The sequence below is a fragment of the Callospermophilus lateralis genome, chromosome 3, assembly GCF_048772815.1.
Source record: "Callospermophilus lateralis isolate mCalLat2 chromosome 3, mCalLat2.hap1, whole genome shotgun sequence".
Taxonomy (NCBI): domain Eukaryota; kingdom Metazoa; phylum Chordata; class Mammalia; order Rodentia; family Sciuridae; genus Callospermophilus; species Callospermophilus lateralis.
The window spans coordinates 94,614,706-94,635,817 of record NC_135307.1 but is presented as its reverse complement, the minus strand read 5'-3'; the positions used below and the strand labels follow the sequence as shown (position 1 = coordinate 94,635,817).

The 21,112-nt window shown below is 34.9% G+C and overlaps 1 protein-coding gene across 1 annotated transcript in view; it reads left to right on the top strand.

Annotated features, from left to right (window-relative positions):
• The window catches only part of Shc4 (SHC adaptor protein 4), a 137,593-nt gene extending 121,302 nt beyond the window's left edge, over positions 1-16,291 (top strand). Inside the window, exons 11-12 of the mRNA XM_076848556.2 lie at positions 5,895-6,148; positions 16,136-16,291. Of these exons, the coding sequence (XP_076704671.2) occupies positions 5,895-6,148; positions 16,136-16,291 (410 nt within the window). The remainder of the gene's footprint in view (positions 1-5,894; positions 6,149-16,135) is intronic.
• The last annotated feature ends 4,821 nt before the right edge of the window (positions 16,292-21,112 follow it).

The following is a 21,112-nucleotide window of genomic DNA, read 5'->3' as shown; positions in this document are numbered from 1 at the left end:
CTTTTATTACCTAAAGGACATGTAGTAATATCCTTTCTCTCATTCCCATTATTGGCAATTTTCTCCCTTTTTACTTGATAAGCCTTCTTTTAGGTTAATTAACTTATTGATATTTTCAAAGTACCCAGGTTTTGGTTTAATTTTCTCTTTTTTTGTTTTCTATTTCATTGATTTCTATTTTTATCTTTATTATGTCTTCCTTTTGCTCTCTTTGGATTAAATTTTCTCATCTTTATCCAGCTTCTACTACATTTTCTTCTAGAGACTTTACAGTTTTATTTCCATAATAAAACATTTATTCTACTTAACCCTATATAATTATGTCAGATAGAGGGTATAACTTAATTTTATCCAGTTTAATCAGTTTTTCAAACACTGTTGATTATATAATCTCTTCTTTTCCTCCATGCTAGGCTCTGCTTATCTATATAAATCGATTTATGGGCTTTTCATTGCACTTTTTCCATTGGGTCACTTATCTGTTTTATATCAGTATATGATTTGCCATGTGCTAATTGCTATGTCTTTGTAATATGTCTTAATAGACATGTAATTCTTTCTTTATAAATAATTTTCTTTGAGTACTCACTCAACCTTTTGCTTATGCTTAACCTTTTTTGTTGACATGTTTGCCAAATTTTCAGACAATTTTTGTAAGTAAATATATTTTTCTTCTCAATTATGCAGATAAATTCCAATTTTATAATCTTCATCAAATAAATTCCCATTGCACATTTTTTACGTGCCCAGGAATCCATACTAACAAGCCATATATGGTCAATTTTCATTATTTATATGTTTTCATTACTTACAAACTTGAGAATTAGCTTATCTGCTAAAATTTCATGGTTATCCCAAAATTAGTGATCTGAGTACTTTCATAGTCATTAACAGATGTGCACAGAGCAACAAAAAAATGAGTCATATAAATGCCACATTCCCAGATAAGGTAAGATAAAGAAAAGCTCTTCCTTCTTGTTCACTTCTCATACTGTAAACAAGTGTTCTTTTGTGGTGTATTTAGTGTCATGTTTTGCACATTTGTGCTATTTCTTGGTAATTTCATTGTTTAAAATGTTCCCCAAGCATAGTACTGAAGAACTGTATAGTGTTTATAAGTGCAAAAAATTTATGATTTGACCAGGGTAACTCCACATCATGTATAACCAAAAGAATGGGTAGTTATACTCCATGTATATGTGATATATCAAAGCATGTTCTAGAGACTGGGGTTGTGGTTCAGTGGTAGTGCACTTGCCTAGCACATGTGAGGTACTGGGTTCAATCCTCAGGACCACATTAAAAAAATAAACAAATAAAACAAAGGTATTGTGTCCATTTATGATTAAAAGTGTTCTTTTTTTTTTTTAAAGACACCTTCTACTATCAAATATAGCTAAAAAGAACAAATTAAAAAAAAAGAAGTAACTTGCCTAAAGTTTAGTCAGGAGTCTGATCTTGGTTGATAAAATACATGTAAATTAAAATAGAGTGATAATCCAAGTTTTCAAAGGGGATAGTATCCCATATCCTTGTAGTGTATGAGAGTCGATAATTATAATTTTAGCTACTCTGACAAGTATATAATGGTATCTCATCGCATGTTTTGTGGTAATTTCCCTGATTTGCAGTGATGTTGAACAACTTTATGAGCATCTAATTTGGTGTACTTTTTAAGTAGCTTGTCTATCTTTTTTAAAATTTCAGTATTACTCATATATCCTGTATGTGTCAATTATGTATACTATAAATATATTTCTCATTCTGTGAAAAAAAAAGCTTGTGATGTGTTTTAGATAAACATTAACCAGGCATGAATTTTAGCGAGTTCAGTGTTAATCAAGATACATATTAAACAACTTGTCTTTAAATAGAAACCCACATAAAATAAGATTGTGTATTGACTGATTGATAAAAATGTTGTGACCTGAAGCTTGTAGGAACATAAACTCTAAAGAGTAATGCACTTCCCTTAGGAGTTAATGGTTGCTTTCACTACTTCAGTGTTTGTGGCTACTTTATAAAACATAACTTGTGCAAATACCCAGAATCCACTGTATTTACAGTTCTCTTTAATAGGAAATGGAGTCATCATGACATGTTGTAGTGAGAAAAGGGTAGGCTTCAGAAAATTGAGGATTCTTTCCAGCCCTGATACTCTTCTCATATGCTGTTATCCTTCTTCTGATTACATCCTTAGTTATGTGGCTATTCTGACTTTTACATACATTTTACTCTATAGACAGGTTTTTTAAAACAATTCAAAAGTAATACAAATGCTCACAGAAGAAATTAAAATGATAAAGAATAGTATAAAATGAAAAGAATAAAGATTCTTTCTTGTGCCCCAGTACTTCATCTGAATCTCTAGATGTTAAAGACTTCTTTCTGATTACTTTCAGAATGTTAATGCATAGTTAAGTATCTACTTCTCTAGCTCAATTTTCTTTAAAAAATAAATGAAAGTTACAACTCCCTTCTCTCTCTTTTTTTTAATTGATCAAGTTCAATTCATAATCATTAAGAACATGTTGGTAGTATAGTGATATAATGAAAAATACTACTTAGCAATAAAAAAGAATTGTCTACTGATACATATAGTAACTGAAACAAATTTCAAAAACATGCTGATTAAAAGAGGCATCACAAGGCATCACACAAAAGCTACATACTATACGATTCCCTTTATATGAAGTTCTATGAAATACAAACAGTAATAGAAAGTTGATCATTATTACCTTAGCCCAGGAGTGAAGGGAAGGCTTGATGGCAAAGGTACATGAGGTAACTGTTTGGATGATGTAAATGTTCTGTATCTTTGTTGAGTGCTGGCTATTTTGGTTTTTATGTTTTTCGAACTTCCTGAACTTGGGGGAGCCAGCTGACATGTTACAAGGATGCTCAAGTAGCCCAAAAGTCTATATGGCTAGGAACTAAAGGACTCTTGATAGTGTGCAGGAAGGAAATGATGCCATGTTCAAGGGCTAGCTGAGTAAGCTGTCTAGAAGCAAATCTCCCAGCCCCATTCAAGCCTTTGGATGACCTTAGATACAGACTGACATTAATTAAAGCCTGTAATCAGAATCACTCAACTAAGGCATTCCTGAATTCCTTTTCATAGAACCTAATTATAATCATTATTTAAAACCAGAAACAAAAGTCTTCAAAAAAAAAAAAAAAAACACAACTCCCTTCTCTATTTGCTCATTTTAACTTCTTATTTTAGAAGTTTGTCTGTATTAGCACATTATCTCCTTTATTATTTCCCATTTCTCTATAGTAGTCTATTACTACATCAACAATTTATATAATTATTCCTCTATTGGCAAACATCTCAGTTTTCCCAGTTCTTTGCTAATATAATAATCAGTGCTACAAAAAATCCTTTTATTTGTGCTCTTGAAAAATTGAATTTATTAGTGAGCCATCTTTATAGTTCACATTGATTTCTTTAAATGTCACATTCTTCCTTTTTCATTGGAATTACTTGCAATTATTTGATCCATATTTTGTAAGTTAGGTTTTTTTTCCCTTAGGCTATATTCTTCCTTTCAGAGGCTTTGCCCATCAGATAGATATGGGTGTGAATATTCATATCCATCCTGAGTTTTCCTGAAGTTCTGATAATGAACAATATGTTTTTAGTTCCTAAGTGGAGCTCCAAGATGAGAGGATTACATTCTTCTATGATTTGTAACACTTTTGGGGGGAGGGGTGTCTCAATTAAATATTGAGTGACCTACTTTGCTGCTTCCTAACCTTCTCTGCAATTTATTAAATATCATTTATAAATTATATAAATAACTATATTAGATTATGAGTATCATTCTCAAAGTCAACTTTACATAAGAAAAGTAGTAAGATAACAAATGATGCACCACAATATTGAAAATGGTTATATTTAGGGATGGAACTACAGATGACTAATTTTCTATATTTAAAAAATAGCATTTAAAACAACATTTTAAAACATCTGTCATATATTCTGCTTTTGGCAGAATTAGATTTACAGCAAATGTTCAAGTGACTTAAATTTCCCAGCACAGTATATCTTGTCCTGGTGCTAGCTTCGGAAACTGTGTTAGGAAAACATTATATCCTCTGGCTGGCCTGAGATCTGTTGCCTCTTTTCAAGATGATATAATGTCTGTTTTTCTTTTGTTTTGTCCTTGTCCAAAAGCTCTTCACCAAAATCTGAGAATAAACTAAAAAAAGACACCCACTAAGATGAGTGTGCCCCCACACCCTCCCAAGGCATGCTTCACATTCATGCAAACACTTGCTCACTTACACAAACACACACAAATACTCATTAGAACTTCTCCATTGTGCCTGAAAGCAGGCAGCACTGAGGCCAATCACAAGTATTATTCATCAAATCTAAACACATTTCACCAGGCTTTTTTCTGGCAACAATAGGAAGACTTGATTATTTGTATAGGAGAATTATTTTCAGTCATTAGATTTAGACTAAAGATATTTTTTAAAATGTGAATGCTGCATTTTTTGTTATGCAGAAAGAAATTCTTAAGGAGGGACAAAATTATAACATATTAACAAGAAAATTGGATTATGTCCACAGAGTGCTATTTGTCCTATACCAGTGATTTCATGGTATAGTTAATATTTGAGTTATAAAAATCTGTCAAATTAATTTCTCATCTTACATAAGAACATGTAAACACTCCATCATATTAATAAAATGAGAAGTATTCTTTATATTTAAAAATACAGAGTCTGTTTTTTGTGTTTATTTTCTTTGTAAATTTGCCAGAAAACATACAACTATTACCTGAATTCAGATATAGGAATTTATGCTGTTACTTCTGGAGATTCTTTGCATCATTCTGATATCATTGTTATCTACTAGAGACCTTTGTGGGCACTATAGAAGTAGAGTTGATAGGCCAGTTTTAAATGGAAAAATTTCATATCCAAAGCTAGGGCCTTAGAGTTAGGTGATTAAAAGCCTGGACTTTGAAGTCAGGTTTCAAATCCCAGATCTACAACATATTAGCAGTGTGACTATAAGTTAATTAGCCTTTCTAAAGATTCACTATTTTTGCCTGATTTAAAAGCAAACAAGCATAAAGTGTGTTAAGGATTTAGCAGTGTCTATTATGATAAATGGGAACTAAACTATAATTATTATCACTCTGCGTATCAATAATAACAAGAGCTAGCTGATGTACATTCTCATTCCCAGTCTTCTCAGCTCTACACAATACTGATTCTGCAGGGCCTTAAGGAGCTGCTTTAAGGCTAATGCCTCATTGATGTTTTGCTTTTTTTTACCTCATCAACTCTGTTTTGTCCAGGCAGATGAATGACCTAACTAATAGAGAGTTCATTTAATATAAATGCTATAAGGTTTAGCAAAGCTTTGAAGTTTTTGGTCAGAAGAATGTCTAGAAGCACATTAGTAATTCATAAATTAGTATAAAAAAGGAAAAATAAAATGCTAAATGTTAAACAGTGGGCACAATTCAAAGTTTCTGTTGCTATTTTAAAAGAATTGAGAAACATTTTGGAAGTTATGTGTAGCCCAGGTACAGCGTAAGCCTCTTTCTTTTTAACACACAGCCCTTGGGACACAAAGAGCCTCTCTCTACAGTTATAAAAGCAGTTCTCATGGATTGGTTCTGTTTCTCATGTGAAAGGAAAACTCCTGTACCTGGGAAAGCCTTTTCTGGTAATAGAAGCCAAAGGCAATGTTTGGATCTACCATTAAATTAGAGCCTATTGGGAGTTTTGGAAAAGAAAAAAAACACCTCATTTGTTCCAGAAACAGTGTTCAACACTGCCTGGCTCATAGTAGTCCATCAAGTTATGTTTGCTTAGTAGTTGGATGAGGAGATAACTTTGAGATGTCTCTCTATGTGTTCTGACTTCAGAGGCACCAGAAACTGTTCAGCCGGGTGCCACAGCCCAGCCTGCCAGCTCACATTCTTTGCCACACATCAAGCAGCAGCTGTGGAATGAAGACTGCTACCATGGCAAGCTGAGCAGGAAGGCAGCTGAGAGCCTTTTGGTAAAGGATGGGGACTTTTTGGTTCGGGAGAGTGTGACATCCCCTGGGCAGTATGTACTGAGTGGACTACAGGGAGGCCAGGCAAAACATCTTCTCCTGGTGGATCCTGAAGGCAAGGTATCATTGATTTTTCATTACACATTTCACAGAATGTTGTCTATTAAGGTTACTCTGAATGGTATCCAAAACTTGAGATTGAATAGTGCTTATGTTTAAGCATTTACTTTTTCTTGAACCTTCCATCTGGAGCAAGAGGTGCTAAGTAGAGACTAGTGGAAGAATTAGAGTGAGAGGCCAAGCTGGAACATTAAGTTAAGGACAATCTCTCTCTGTCCTTCTCATTCATTCCAATGAACAGCTACTACATGAAAGTACAAGGATTCAGCTGTGCTCTTATTGACTCTTTTTCAGTGTCACATAAGTAGTTCTTGCTCTCAGGAGGCTTATAATTTCATAAAATAGTGTTTAAATAATCATAACATAAAGCCAAATGAGATAAGGATGGTTCAACCAAAACATTATAATGTTTCTCAGTACAGAGAGATCATTGTGGTTGAGACAAACTGGGAAAATTTCTTATAGGATCTGACATGTTAGGTAAACTATGAAAGAGTGAAGAATTTAAAAAGGGCATTTGGAGTATAGTGAAGGACTGATAGGAACAGATGGAGTAATAGAATGGTATTAAGCCAATAGAAGATGTAAGGGTGGAGCAGAGAATAACCTGTAGACATCTGGAAACGTTCATTGGAGACGATGTATAGGGTGGAAATGCCTAATTTTCTAGACATTGGGGAGGCATTAGCAGTTTTAGAAGAAGGGAATGATGCATGAAGAAGTGACATCAACCACAATAACAGCAGTAGTCCCAGTCCTCATTCTCCAACAGAAACACTGATTTGAAAATTCTGTATGGACCAAAATACTTTTATGAGAATTTTGGAATCCAGTTAATAAGTTAAAGTCATCAAGGTGAGCATAAAACTGGGAATTATCAAGTTGAAATTGCTAAAAAGAGCAATTCCACTTTACTTATGGCAGTTCTCTCAAGCCAGCATGGCTTGGTATCAGGAGAGAATGCTCTGACTCATGACTTCTCCCTTCAAGGGTGAAAGAGAATGCATGGGATGGGAAGCATGCATCCCATCCATTGCTCCAACTTTTCAGAGGACTGCCTGAGGGACTGGTTTCTGTCTTGCCTCATATGGAGCACCGATGGACTTGGCATAATGGGATGCATCAGAGCTGATGAGAACAAAGAGCACAAAGTAGCTTGCTGCAGGTATTCTTTGCACAACCAGGAGACAGTGTACAACGTGAGACTTCTCCTTCAGGAAGGGGTAGAACAAAATTTACATCCAGCATTATGACTCTTTGGAGGGGCTCCTAATGGCCTGGTATCTCTCTTGCCTGACTTGGCTTGCTGATGGGAAGTCAGGATAGCTTGGAAGTCCATTGGCTACTGAGAACAATAGTGAGAGGCTTGCTGCTATAGAACAAAGGAGCTTGCAGTGCCATAAAAAGATACCAGAAAGAGGAAGAGAGTTCAAACTTCTAAAAACTTGGCCTCTCTAATTGAGACATTGAGTACACAGGCCCAGAGAAGTTTTATCTCCCCTCCCTAAAAGGTTTCAGAGGCACCCAGAATCTCTAGCTGGTCTGATTGGTGAGTATATTCCCATATGTGAAGATAGTCTGTAAGGATTGATAGACGTAGCTGTTTTTCATGTGTGTGGATCCCAACACAAAATTATGAGACACAAGAAGAGGCAGGGAAACATTGTTCTAACAAAGGAACAAGGAACATCTACAGAAGCTGATCCTAAAGAAATAAAAGTATGCTTGCCTAGCATGCGTGAAGCCTTGGATTTGGTCCTCAATGCTGCAACAACAAACCTTGCTGATTATTTGAAGCTGGGGACGTAGCTTAGTGGTGGAGTGCCTGCCTAGCATATGTAAGGCTCTGGACTCAATCCCCAGCGCGCACACTCACACACCCACACACCCAAACACCCACAATTAATTAATTTAAAAAGGGAAATAGAGTTATCTGAATTACCTGACAAAGTAAAAGAGGTACCTGAATTCAAAGTAACCATCATAAAAGATGCTGTATGAGCTTAGGAACACAAACCATGAACAAAATGAAAAGCCAGCAAAGAGAAACAAAATATAAAAAGGAATCAAATAGAATTTTTGTAGCTAAAGAATGTAACTGAACTAAAAAATTTCCTGAAGGGTATTCAACAACAAGTTTTCTCAAACAGAAGAAAGAATTAGTGAATAAGTTATCTTGAAGGTAAGTCATTTAATATTGTCCAGACCCAGGTACAAAAAGAAAAAAAAAGATAAAGATGCCTAATGGACTATAGGACACCATCAGATGGACAGGAATCCAAAAATTCAAACACAGAAAGGGAATAGAAAGCTTATTTAAAGAAATAATGACTGAAAGTGTCCCAAACTTGGAGAAGAAAATAGACATTGGACTCAATAAGCTCAATAGACTTCAACTATGAGAAATTCAAAGAAGTATACACCAAGACATAGTATAACCAAATCATCAAAACAGAGAGAGTTCAAAAGCAGCAGGAGAAATGTTCATCCTGTACAAAAGAACTCACTTAAGATTATCAATGGATTGCTCATATTTTCCACAAAACAATGAGTGGATTGATATATTCAATATTCTGAAAGAAAAAAATCTCGCCATTCAAGAGTACTACATCTGGCAAAATAATGACAGATGAGATAACCAAAATCTGAAGGAGTTCATTATCACTATCCATCCCTTACAAGAAATACTAAATGGAATTCTTTATGATGAACCAAGCAACATGAAAATTTAAAGGTCACTGGTAAAGGTAAAATTATAGAAAAAGAATACTGTAACACTGTAATGGTGGTGTATAAATAGCTTTTAATTCTGGTATAGAAAATAAGACAAAACTATAAACAATAACTATAAAAATATATTAATGGATATATGGTATGAAAAGATGTAATTTGTGAAAGCAATAACAGTATGCATGTATAGAATTTAAAATGTACAGTATTTATATGCTGTTGAAGTTGTTACTAATAGCTTAAAATAGATTATTATCATTTAAGATGTTTTTTGTAAGCCCTATGGTAACTACAAATAACATACTTAAAGAAGATACACTAAAGAAATTGACAGCTATTGGTACATGCCTGTAATTCCAGTCGCTCAGGAGGCTGAAGCAGGAGGATTGTAAGTTCAAAGTCAGCCTCAGCAACTTAGTGAGGCCCTAAGCAACTTAGTGAGACCCTGTATCAAAATAAAAAATGGGCTGGGGATGTGCATTAGTGGTTAAGTGCCCTGGGTTCAATCCCTGGTACAAAAAAAAAAGCAAAGGAGTCAAAACATGTTACCACACAAAAAAATCAGTGAAATATAAAGCAAGACAACAAAAAGTAGGACAAAAAAGACAGAAAACAGTTAATAAAATGTAGAGATTTTTCCTATTAATAACTACTTTAAATGTAAATAAATTAAACTTCACAATCAAAAGACTAAGTGGCTGAATAGATTTTTTAAAAAAGTTGCAAAGATATGTTATCCACAAATAGCTCACTTTAGATTTTTTTTGGTGTGTGCTGGGGGGAGGTACTAGGGATTGAACTCAGGGACATTTGACCACTGAGCCGCATCCCCAGGCCTATTTATTTTTAATATTTATTTTTTAGTTGTAGTTGGACATGATACCTTTATTTTATTTATTTTTCTGTGGTGCTGAGGATTGAACCCAGGGCCTAGCCCATGCTAGGGCTACACTCTACCGCTGAGCCACAACCCGAGCCCTCCCCAAGCCTGTTTTGTATTTTATTTAGAGACAGGGTCTCACTGAGTTGCCTAGCGCCTCGATTTTGCTGAGGCTGGCTTTGAACTCTCCATCCTCCTGTCACTGGGATTATAGGTGGGATTATAGGTTCACTATAGATTTAAAGACACATGTAGTTGAGATTAAAAGGATAGAAAAAGATTTGCCATGCAAATGATAATCAAAAGAGAGCAGGAGTGGCTGAGTTTATATCAGACACAAATAGACTTTGTCAAAAACTGCTAAAAGTGTCAAAGAAGGACATTATCTATATTTTTGTGCCACTTTTCCCCTCTTTCTGTCTTGCTTTGTGTTTCTCTTTCTTTCTTTCTTTTATTTTTTTGAGGTAACATCTTTGATTCCTTTTATTTTCTTTGTGTATCTTCTAAAGGGATTTTATTTGTAGTTACAATGGAGCTTACATAAACAATTTATAGTCATAATAGTTTATTTTGAACTGATAATTCATTAGAATGTTAATTATAAGTGTATATAAATCCAAGATCAGAGCACAAATATGTGAAGCAAACACTGGCAGGACTGAAGGGAGAAATAGAAAGCAGCACAGTGTTATTAGGGCATTTCATTACCTACTTTTCAATAACGAAAAGAATATCAGAAAGAAGACCAATGAAGAGCAGAGAACTTGAAGACACTATAGACCAAATGGATCTAATAGATGTATACAGCAGCAGAATACACATTTTACTTAAGTATATACATAGTAAATTCACCAGGATAGGTCACATGCTAGGACACAAACAAGTTTTTAAGAAATTAAAGATTGAAATAATACCAAATATCAATGGAAGAGACTAGAAATTGTAAAAGGAAAACAGTTATTTTTACAAATATGTAGAAATTAAACAACACACTCTTGAGCAAGCAATGGGTTAAATAAGAAATTTAAAGGAAATTAGAAAACATCTTCACAAATGAAAATGAAAAATACTGTATTAAACTCACAGAAGGCAGCAAAATCCTTACTGAGAGGGAAGTTTATAGTGACAAATTCCTACATTGAAAAGAAGAAAGATCTCAAATGATCTAAATTTATACCCCAAAGAATTAGAAAAGTAAGACAAACTAAGCTCAAATTTTATAAAAAGAAAGAAAGAACTAAGATTTGAGTATGTATTGGTTAGCTTTGTATTAATCAAACGGACTACCTAAGGCAGCTGATTTTATAAAGAAAAAGTTTTGTTTAGTTCATAGTTTGGAAACTGAAATTCCAAAAGGCACAGTGTAGGTTCGATGGTCATCCCTGGGCCACCTCACTTCATGACACAGATGCCGTGGTGGCTGCATGTGCAGGAGAAGTAAGTTATTACATTTTGAACCAGGAATAGAGAGGAGGCTGGGAGCCAACTCAGGCTCTCATTATAATCCTCTTGAGAACTGCCAAGGAGTTCTACAAGAACTACCTTCTGAGGGCACACTTCTAATGACTTAAGGAACTATCCTTAGACTTTACCTTACAAAGGTTCCACAGCACTTCCTAGTAATGCCTCTCTGAGGACCAAACCTTTAGTCATAATGAACCTTTGAGAGTCACTCAGACTATAGACGAACCAGAGCAGAGCATAAACAAATGAAACAAATAATAGAAAGCAATAGAGAAAAATCAGTGACACTATGAATTGTTTTTTGAAAACATAAAAGAAAATTGAGAAATCTTTAGCCAAGATAACTAAGAAAAATAAGACAAGTAAAAAAAGGAATGAGGATACTATATAATTAAAAGAATTATAAGATACTACTATGTACAATTATCTGCCAGGAAATGGATAAATTCCTAAAAATATAAACCTACCAAAACTGGATCATGAGGAAATAGAAAATCTGAATATACCTACAACTGGTAAGGAGATTGAATCAGTAATCAAAAATCTCCCAACAAAGAAAAGCTCAGGACTAGTTTTTTTTTTTTTTCAGATTCAATGAAATCCCAATGACTTTTTCAAATAGACATAGGAAAAATACTCCTAAAATTTATATGGAACCACAGAGAACCCTGAGTAGCAAGAACAGTCTTGAGAAAGACAATGATGGAGGCCTTATATGCCTGATTTCAAAACATATTATAAAGCTGTATTAATCAAAATAATATGGTTCTAACACCTAGATTAATAGATTGGTAAAGAGAGTTCAGGATTGAGCCCATTTATACGGTCAAATGACCTTCAACAAGGGTGCCAAAACTACATCATGGGAAAAGGATAGTGTCTTCAACAAATGAGGCTGGGAAAATCGAATATCCACATGGAAAGAAAGAGAGAAGGAGGGGGAGAGAGAGAAAAAAAGAGAGGAAGGAAGGAATGAAGGAGTGAGTGAGGGAAGGAAGGTAGAAAGGAAGGAAGGATGGATAGACAAAAATTAACTCAAAATAGGATTAAATGGGGGCTGGGGTTGTGGCTCTGTGGTAGAACTGTGAAGAACTGGATTTGATTCTCGAATTGTAAAGAACTGGGTTTGATTCTCAGCATGACATAAAAATAAATAAATAAGATAAAGGTATTATGTCCATCTACAACTAATTTTTTTTTTAAAAATGGGACTTAAATGTAGAATTTTAAATGAAATATTTCTAGGAGAACATAGAGGAAAAGCTTCTTAACGTTGGTGTTGGCAGTGATTTCTTAGGTAAGATTCCCAAAGCACAGGCAAAAAGAAAGAAAGAAAGAAAAAACAGAAGTGGGACTCTATTAAACTAAAATGCTTTTGCATAGCAAAGGAAACAACAGAATAAAAAGGCAACCTTTAGGATGAAATAAACTATTTACAAAGCATATGTCTGGTAAGAGATTGATATTTAAAATATATAAGGCAATCCTTCAACTCAACAAGAAAAACAAAAAAATATATAAAAAGACAATATGATGAAAAAAAGGACAAAAGACTTGAATAGACGTGTCTCCAGAGAAGATTAGCAAATGACCAGTGGGCATACGAAAAGTTGCTTAACATTGCTAATCACCAGGGAAAAGCAAATCAAAACCACAGTAAGATATCACCTTAGACCTGTTAATATGTCCATTACTAAAACAGAGAGAGAGAGAAAATAGCTGCTTGCAAAGATGTGGCAAAATTGAAGCCCTGTATACTATTGGCAGGAATGTAAAACTATATAGCTGCTATGGAAAACAGTTTGAAGGTTCCTCAAAAATAAAAAATATAACTACCTTATAATGAGTTTACTTCTCGGTAATTATCCAAAAGAATTGAAATTAGGGTCTTGAAGTGTTACCTGCATTCTCATGTTCATTACAGCATTATTTAAAATAATCAGGAGGTGGAAACAAAGGAAGGGTTCATTAGCAGATGAATGAATAAAGAAAATATGAAATACCTACAGTAGAATACTATTCAGCCAAAAAAGAAGGAATCCTGTCATATTACCATATTCTCAAGGAACTTGAGAGCATTATGCTAAGTAAAATAAACCAGTTCCAGAAAAACAAATATTATACTATTCCACTTTTATGACATATCTAAAGTAGTCAGACTCAGAAACAGAAAATAAAATGGTGTTTGCCAGTCCCTGGGGAGAGGGAGAAAGGAGAAGTTGCTGTTTTATGGGTGTACAATCTCAGTCATACTAGAGAAAAGTTCTAGAGACCTGCTGTACAACAGTGTGCTTCTAGTTAACAATACATTTTAAAGTGTACTATATATTTGAAATCTCTTGAGAGAGTAGATCTCATGTGTTTCTTTTTTATCACAATTTCTTAAAAAGCCTATGTGGGTGGGATTGTAACTGTACATGTCTTCAGGGTCCAACCAATACTGTAAGTGAGTAAAAGTGGGAAGATGATGGAGTGAGCATAGGATGCAGTGGGTCTGCTGAACTGTAAAACACCCAGTCACCATTCAATTCCAAACAGTTGCTGCCTAGTGGGGCAAGATTTGATTTTCCCAAAGAAGCCACAAAAACAGAGTTTTAAATAAACTCTTCCCATTTTCAGTTCAAAATACCTGGAACTCTCCTACTTAAAAATGCTTCCTAACCTAATCCCCAGCAAACTATAACATCTGGTGTTTGGGGCCAGAGAATGGAACCTTTACAATCTTCATACTAGGAGGATTAATTTGATATTTATATGTTGGATCATTATAGAGAAGGGTAAGACCAGGGAAAGAGAAAAGTAATTAGGAGCTTCTAGGTAAGAAGCAGTGAAAGGCTGAACCAGAATGGAGGCAGGAAAAATACAGAGGGGAAGCAGAATGATTTTGAATTAACACTACTGGTGGGGCTGTAAATTGGTATAGCCAATATGGAAAGCAGTATGGAGATTTCTTGGAAAATTGGGAATGGAACCACAATTTGACCCAGCTATCCCTCTCCTTGGTCTATGCTCAAAAACAGCATTCTGCAGGGACACAGCCAATCAATGTTTATAGCAGTACAATTCACAATAGCTAAACTGTGGAACCAACCTAGATGCCCTTCAATAGATGAGTGGATTAAAAAAAGTGGCATATATACACAATGGAATATTACTCAGCAATAAAAGAGAATAAAGTCATGGCATTTGCAGGTAAATGGATGGAGTTAGAGAAGATAAAGCTAAGTGAAGTTAGCCAATCCCAAAAAAACAAATGCCGAATGTTTTCTCTGATATAAGGAAGCCGATTCATAATGGGGTAGGGAGGGGGAGCATGGGAGGAACAGACGAACTCTAGATAGAGCAGAAGGATGGGAGGGGAAGGGAAGGGGTATGGGGTTAGAAATGATGGTGAAATGTGATGGACATTACTATCAAAAGTACATGTATAGGGCTGGGGATGTGGCTCAAGTGGTAGCGTGCTCACCTGGCATGTGTGCGGCCCGGTTTCGATCCTCAGCACCACATAAAACAAAGATGTTGTGTCTACCGAATACTAAAAAATAAATATTAAAAAAAAATTCTCTCTTTCTCTCCCTCTCTCACTCTCTCTTTAAAAAAAAAAGTACATGTATAAAGATACACACACACACACACACACAAGAACATAGCATGGCAGGATTGGTTAGTTGAATTGGTGTGAGGTGAGGATGAGATGGAAGAGATAAAAACTTCTACAAAGTTTGGAGCCATTTGAGAGTTAGTTGAAGTCATTGTACCCTTTGTGCCCTTTTCCTCCAAATCCTTGAAAGTGTATGTATTAAAACTAGGTATATTCTCTTTTGTAGCTATTGTAAAATAATAATCAAAATAGGAAATTTAATATGACTATAATACCATTATCTAATTTATAGTTCCTATTATTTGAATTCTGTCCATTAATAAGTATATGTATATTTAATATGCCAAAACCCAATACCTTGGCAAAACTCAAAAGAATCCCTTGTAGGAAAACTAGTAGAATTACATAACAAAGTATTCCCTGATTATACACCATCCTCCCCTGGATGATTCTTCATCTACCTTCTGAACAGGAGCAGATGTATGCTAAACTGCCAAGCTAATAGTAATGATGAATAGTATTGTATACCTTCTTCCATGCATAGAGTGCGGATGCAATAATACTAGGAAGGAAATTCCACAGAGGAAGGCCTGGCATAGAGAGTTCCTTTGGCATGCAGACAGTAAGTTCTGTGCAGAAAATATTTATGAATCAGCTACTTTATGAAGTCTGCAGGAAGGAGACATGAATGCCTATTAAAAAGGTCTGAGGAGGTTTCTTGGAGGAGACAGAATTTGTGTTCAGCCTCCAAGGAGAGGTCGGACTTCTCTTCCTGTAGAGACAAGGTAATATGAAAACACACAGCTTAATGGAAGATAATTTTAATCCTGGGATTTACTCTTGAATATAAATCAGTTAAATTTATAGTAATGGCAACAGGATAGAGTATATGAAATAATAACAACACAAAGAGGCTGGTTGCAAATTTGAATTGAGTGACAAGTGCTTACCATTTCTTCACTGTAGGATGGTTTCTGTAAAAAGGTAATGAGGCATGAGAAAGTTGTTTATTAGGGAAAATAGAGTTGAAAAGTGATTTTTATACTTTATTCAGCAAAATTAGTACTTTAGGGATAGGTCTGGAAAACACACATTATTGTCATTATTTTCTCACCCTCTCTACCAAAAAAATAAAAGATGATTTAAAAGATGGTAATCAGAAGTACTGTTCTTCATATTCAAAATTCAAATTGGTTCCCTTCTTATTGAAACTACACAATTTATTTGCTTTCCTTTCCCCACCCCAACTATCTATATCTTTCAGAAGAAGTACTCTTATTTAACCTAAATATATTTATACTTGCTCTTTAAGGTGAGGACCAAGGATCATGTGTTCGATAATGTCGGCCACCTTATCAGATACCATATGGATAATAGTTTGCCAATCATCTCTTCTGGAAGTGAAGTAAGCCTTAAACAACCAGTGAGGAAAGATAGTAATCCGGGACTTTCGCATTCCAAGAAATGACAACACTGAAACATCAACACAATGGTATTTCAAGAAACTTCATTTTTTGTTAGTCCACTAAAAATTCAAACTTTGTTCCTTTAAAAAAAAAAAAGCACAAACTGTGAAGTGCATATTTCCAAGAACATCATGGACAAAGTCTTTTATAAAACAAAAAACTAACAATATATCTTCAGAAAATGAAAATCAGAGAAGAGGAAGAGGATTGGTTCATTTATAAAGAAATTATACATATGCACGGATGTCACTTTTTAAGGTCATATTGCATTGACAACAAGCTAAAAGCACAATTAAAATATCACATGCTAAAGACAACTTGAACTGCTGGGGCAGTGTATGTGCCTTTTAACTTGATAATTTGGGGAAGTTTTCATATGGGGCAGATAGTCCATTTCATATGGACTGATAGTTCTGGGTGTTTTGGGTTTTTTCATGTTCTATAACTACAGAACCATTTGCCAAAATGTTTTTTCTTGCTAAAAAAAAAAAAAGAAGCAATTTGCTTGATAGTTACTGACTTTATTTCATTTTTCTGCTTAGTAGCATCTTTCATGGCAATGTTAAAATAAATATGGCATTGAATTCAAACTGTGTCTATGCCAATTGAGTCAAATCAAAAGCCCCTGAAACTGTTAGTCTTTTTCATTGGTCTGTCCCACTCGCTGTTTAAAAGGTTGTAAAAGATCTAAATTCTTTGGCCTAATATTTCTCAATCTTTGCTATTTGGACTGTTTTTGTACATTATGCCACAAACTTAAGAGGCCAAATCTGTCAGTCATTTTTTTATTTTATCATTATTTTCTTACCCTCCTTGCCAAAAAAATAAAATGTGATTTAAAAGATAGTAACCAGAACTACTGTTCTTCATATTCAATATTCAAATTGGTTCCCTTCTTCTTGAAACTACAGAATTTGAAAATATAGGGAAATTATCTTTTGACTTACTGCCACTGAATCATAGTTTTGTACCTACATATGTCCTAGCACCTTTTCTAGAAATGGTTAGACAAAATGCAGAAGGGTAGAAACATTGAATGAAATAGTAGATCAACTGGTAAACTGATAATGTAATTAAGCATTATATAGGGATAAGTATTAGGCTGGGACTCATCACTGTGACCTTGAGTAAGTTGCTAAACTCATCTGAATTCCAATTTTCTTGTTTATAAAACGAGGGAATTTGACTAGGAGAGTCTAGTCCTACCATAGTATGAGTCTATAAAAGGCAAGTCTTTCCTTTGTTAAAGGTCAATAATGATAAACAGTCTGTATGGTCAAGGTTAAAAATTCAGAGTTTTTTTTCCCTTTAGTCTGTGTCTATATTCAGGATAAATGGCATAACTGAGATTAACATACACATAGTTCAGACCCCACACCTTTTAGCGTAAGACAGTGAAAGTTTAGAATAATATAGGCAATGTAGTACAAATGGATTTAGTTTGCTTTCATTAGCAAAAATGTACTGCAGTTTTTTACTTGCCTTTGCATATATAGATATGGCATTACTGTGCAGTGTGTGTGTTTAATCCTGAATTATCTCAATAATTGCCTTAACTCTGTTTCATTTTGGCTAAGTAGATATAATCTAATATTTGTGATTGTGATACATTTGGTAAATTTTCAATATGGGAGACTTTTTAAAATAGAAATCATCAGAAATCAAACATAATGAGCTCTAGTATTGTTATGGAAAGACTTACGATTTTATTTCTGTTGCCATTGATTTCTTAGGTAGGTTCATTTCTTTTTCTACAACTAGGAAATAATGTATCTTTCATTAATTTTCTGTACATCTTAGTTCTTGATCACTTTTCCTTATAAAGGGCATCAGTATGGCTACAGATAACAGAAATTTATGGGTAATCTAACCACCTTTATCAGAGACAGGGCAGGGCTGTGGTTGGACTCACTCTTCTGAGTAGAATGTTGATGGGGAAGCAAGAAGTTCCTGATACAAATGAACACAGATAGCAGTAATCCTGTGAGCAGTACATGTGGGTAAGCAGTATTTGACTATAATGGCATAGCAATTAGGCAAGCAATACTGTATTTGTAAATACCACAGGCATAGTAAAAGAAACACAATAAATGTCTGCATGCTATTTTAATCTCACGTTCTTCATCCATTTTATAGTGAAAACCTATTTACTTATAAATATCTGTAAATGATTTTTTTAAAAAAATAAATGACTATTGCTTTGTGACAACTGACAATATATGCCTGGTGTTTGGGAATTGGAAAATTTTACCATTTGTAGGATGTATCAGGGTCCTGGTACAAAGCAGATGGCTCAGATTGGGTAATTTGAGATGTGGGAAGAATACAGGGAAACCACAAGGGAAAATTCAGTGTTCTGGGGCCCAGTGGAAAGGAAAAGAGAGGAAGCAGTTACAGAATCCAGAGAATTGTGTGCAAGGGCTGCCTTTGGGAGCTATGCTCTATCCTGGAGGAATGCAACCAGCCCTCATATCTTAACAGAGAGAAGGTGAGGGGCATTTTTAACCTATTTCCCCGCCCCCTCTGAATTCCAGATAAGATCCTCCCCTGGTCTAAGTAACTTGAAGACAGAACAAGACTTGATGTAGTCCTCCTGAAGGACTTGAAAGTTAGCCTCCTCAGGCACAGAGGAGGATGCAAAAGAGTAGAGAGAAAATCTGAAAGGGTAAATGGAGCATATCCAGCACAGAAGACTTGGGAAATAGTCAAACTTCTCAAAACATCAGAGAAAGTTTCAATTTGTCATTAAGGCAAAGATAATTTGCAGAGAAATATATATAAATATTTGGGTAACTATATATGAATCACGGCAAAATGTCAGCTTTTTACTATTAATAAAAACTGAATAAGCTGTATTTTGAGTGTTGGTTATTTTGCTTAAGAACAACTTCACATACATTTAAGTCTTAACATAGATACTTTTGATCCTTGACCTCCCTGTTTCTTGAAAACCCCTCTGCTAATTTTGCCATTGTCTTACTTGTAATTATATAAGGAAAAACAATGTATCTGACTCTGCTAGTTTTTATGATTGGAATTATAGATCTACATAGATTACAACATGAGATAATTTCTTACTATGTTGAACACATATGTGAAACATACCATTCTATATCTATGGAAAACATTTAAATACACATATTAGTATTAGAAATGAATTGGTACTTTTATCTTTTTGAGATTCTTATATATAAGATGGGATTTTTCCTTTATTTATATGCTTGCTCCTCCTCGCTCCAGTTTTAGGTAATTTTATTGTCTTACTAATGGGTCAAATAACCTTATTAGTGTGGGAATAAAAGAGAGTTTTGCCTATGGACCTTACAAAGAAAGAGCAATAAGGGAATGCTACACACAATTTTCACATGTAAATTTTATAACTAAGAAGAAACAGACTGATTTCTTTCAAAAGTACAAGCTATCACAATTCACCCAAGAGGAAATTGATGATTTGAATAGCAGTATACCTATTAAGAAAAATTGAATTCATGATTAAAAACCTACCTGTGATGGTACTCAAATGTCAACTTGATTGAATTGAGATATCCTTAGGAAATACCTATAGTTAAGAGATTTCAGGTGTGTCTATGAAGATGTTTCCAGAGTCATGTAGGCATAGCATGGCACATGGGATAGAAAAATAAAGAGGATACCCTCCTTGTATGTTGGTATCACTGTTCAATACTCTGGGTTACCATATGGAACAAAAAGTGGGAAAGGGAAGTAAGTGTGGGTACAAGCTCGATTTTTATTGAGTGGGTGCATCTATTGCTGCTGCCATGGCCCAGGAACATTGGACTCCAACTCCTTTACTCTTCCAACATGAACTCTCACCAGCAATCCTCCAGGGAGCTTCTAGGCTTTCAATCTCCAGTTGGGGCTACATGATTGTTCCCTCTTATGCAGAGGCTCCAGCTTCTTGGACTGAGCAGCTATTAGTTCCTCTGGGTCTCTAGTATGCAGATGTGGAACTACCCAATTTTTGATCATGTAGATTCCCTTTTATAATCATTTATGTGTGTGGGTACACACACACACACACACTCCCCCCACCCTCTGTTGGTTTCTGTTCTAGAAAACCATAAGACTATCCCCAAAAGAAATTTTTAGATAATTTTAATAGAGAACTCAATCATTTAAAGAATAGTTAACATCAGTGCTATGCATTCACTTCTTGAACATTAAAGAGAACACTGAACTTATATATAGGGCTTTTCCTTCATTGATAAGCTTGCTTCTCCTTGCTCCAGTTTCAGTAATTTTATTGTCTTACTAATGGGTCAAATAACCTTAATAGTGTGGGAATGAAAGGGAGTTTTGCCTATAGACCCTACAAAGGAGGACCAAATAAGGGAGTGCTACACACAATTCTCACATGTAAATTTGATAACTAAGAAGAAACAGACCAATTTCTCTCAAAAGAACACCAATCATTTAAAGAAGAGTTAACATCATTTTTTGAAGTAAATATTACTCTGACATTAAAATCGGACTAAGTGAAAAAAAAAGAAAAATATCAATATCCTTGTGAATATAGATGCAAAAATCCTTTAATGTTAGCACATAGTGTTCCCAATATATAAAAATAATCATATAGTGAGATTCATTCCAGGGATGCAAGGCTAGTGTTTGAAAAGTGATGACTATGAGCTACCATATTAACAATCCCAAGAAGAAAAATTGCCCAGATCCATCCGCACTGCTCTGTGCGAGTCCCAGGCTCACAGCATGCCTGGTCCACCTCTCCCCAAGTTGGGCAGACACCTTCCAGAGCCTAGCCTCTGGCGCACTATCTCGGGAGGTCAAGCCCAGCAGTCTAGATC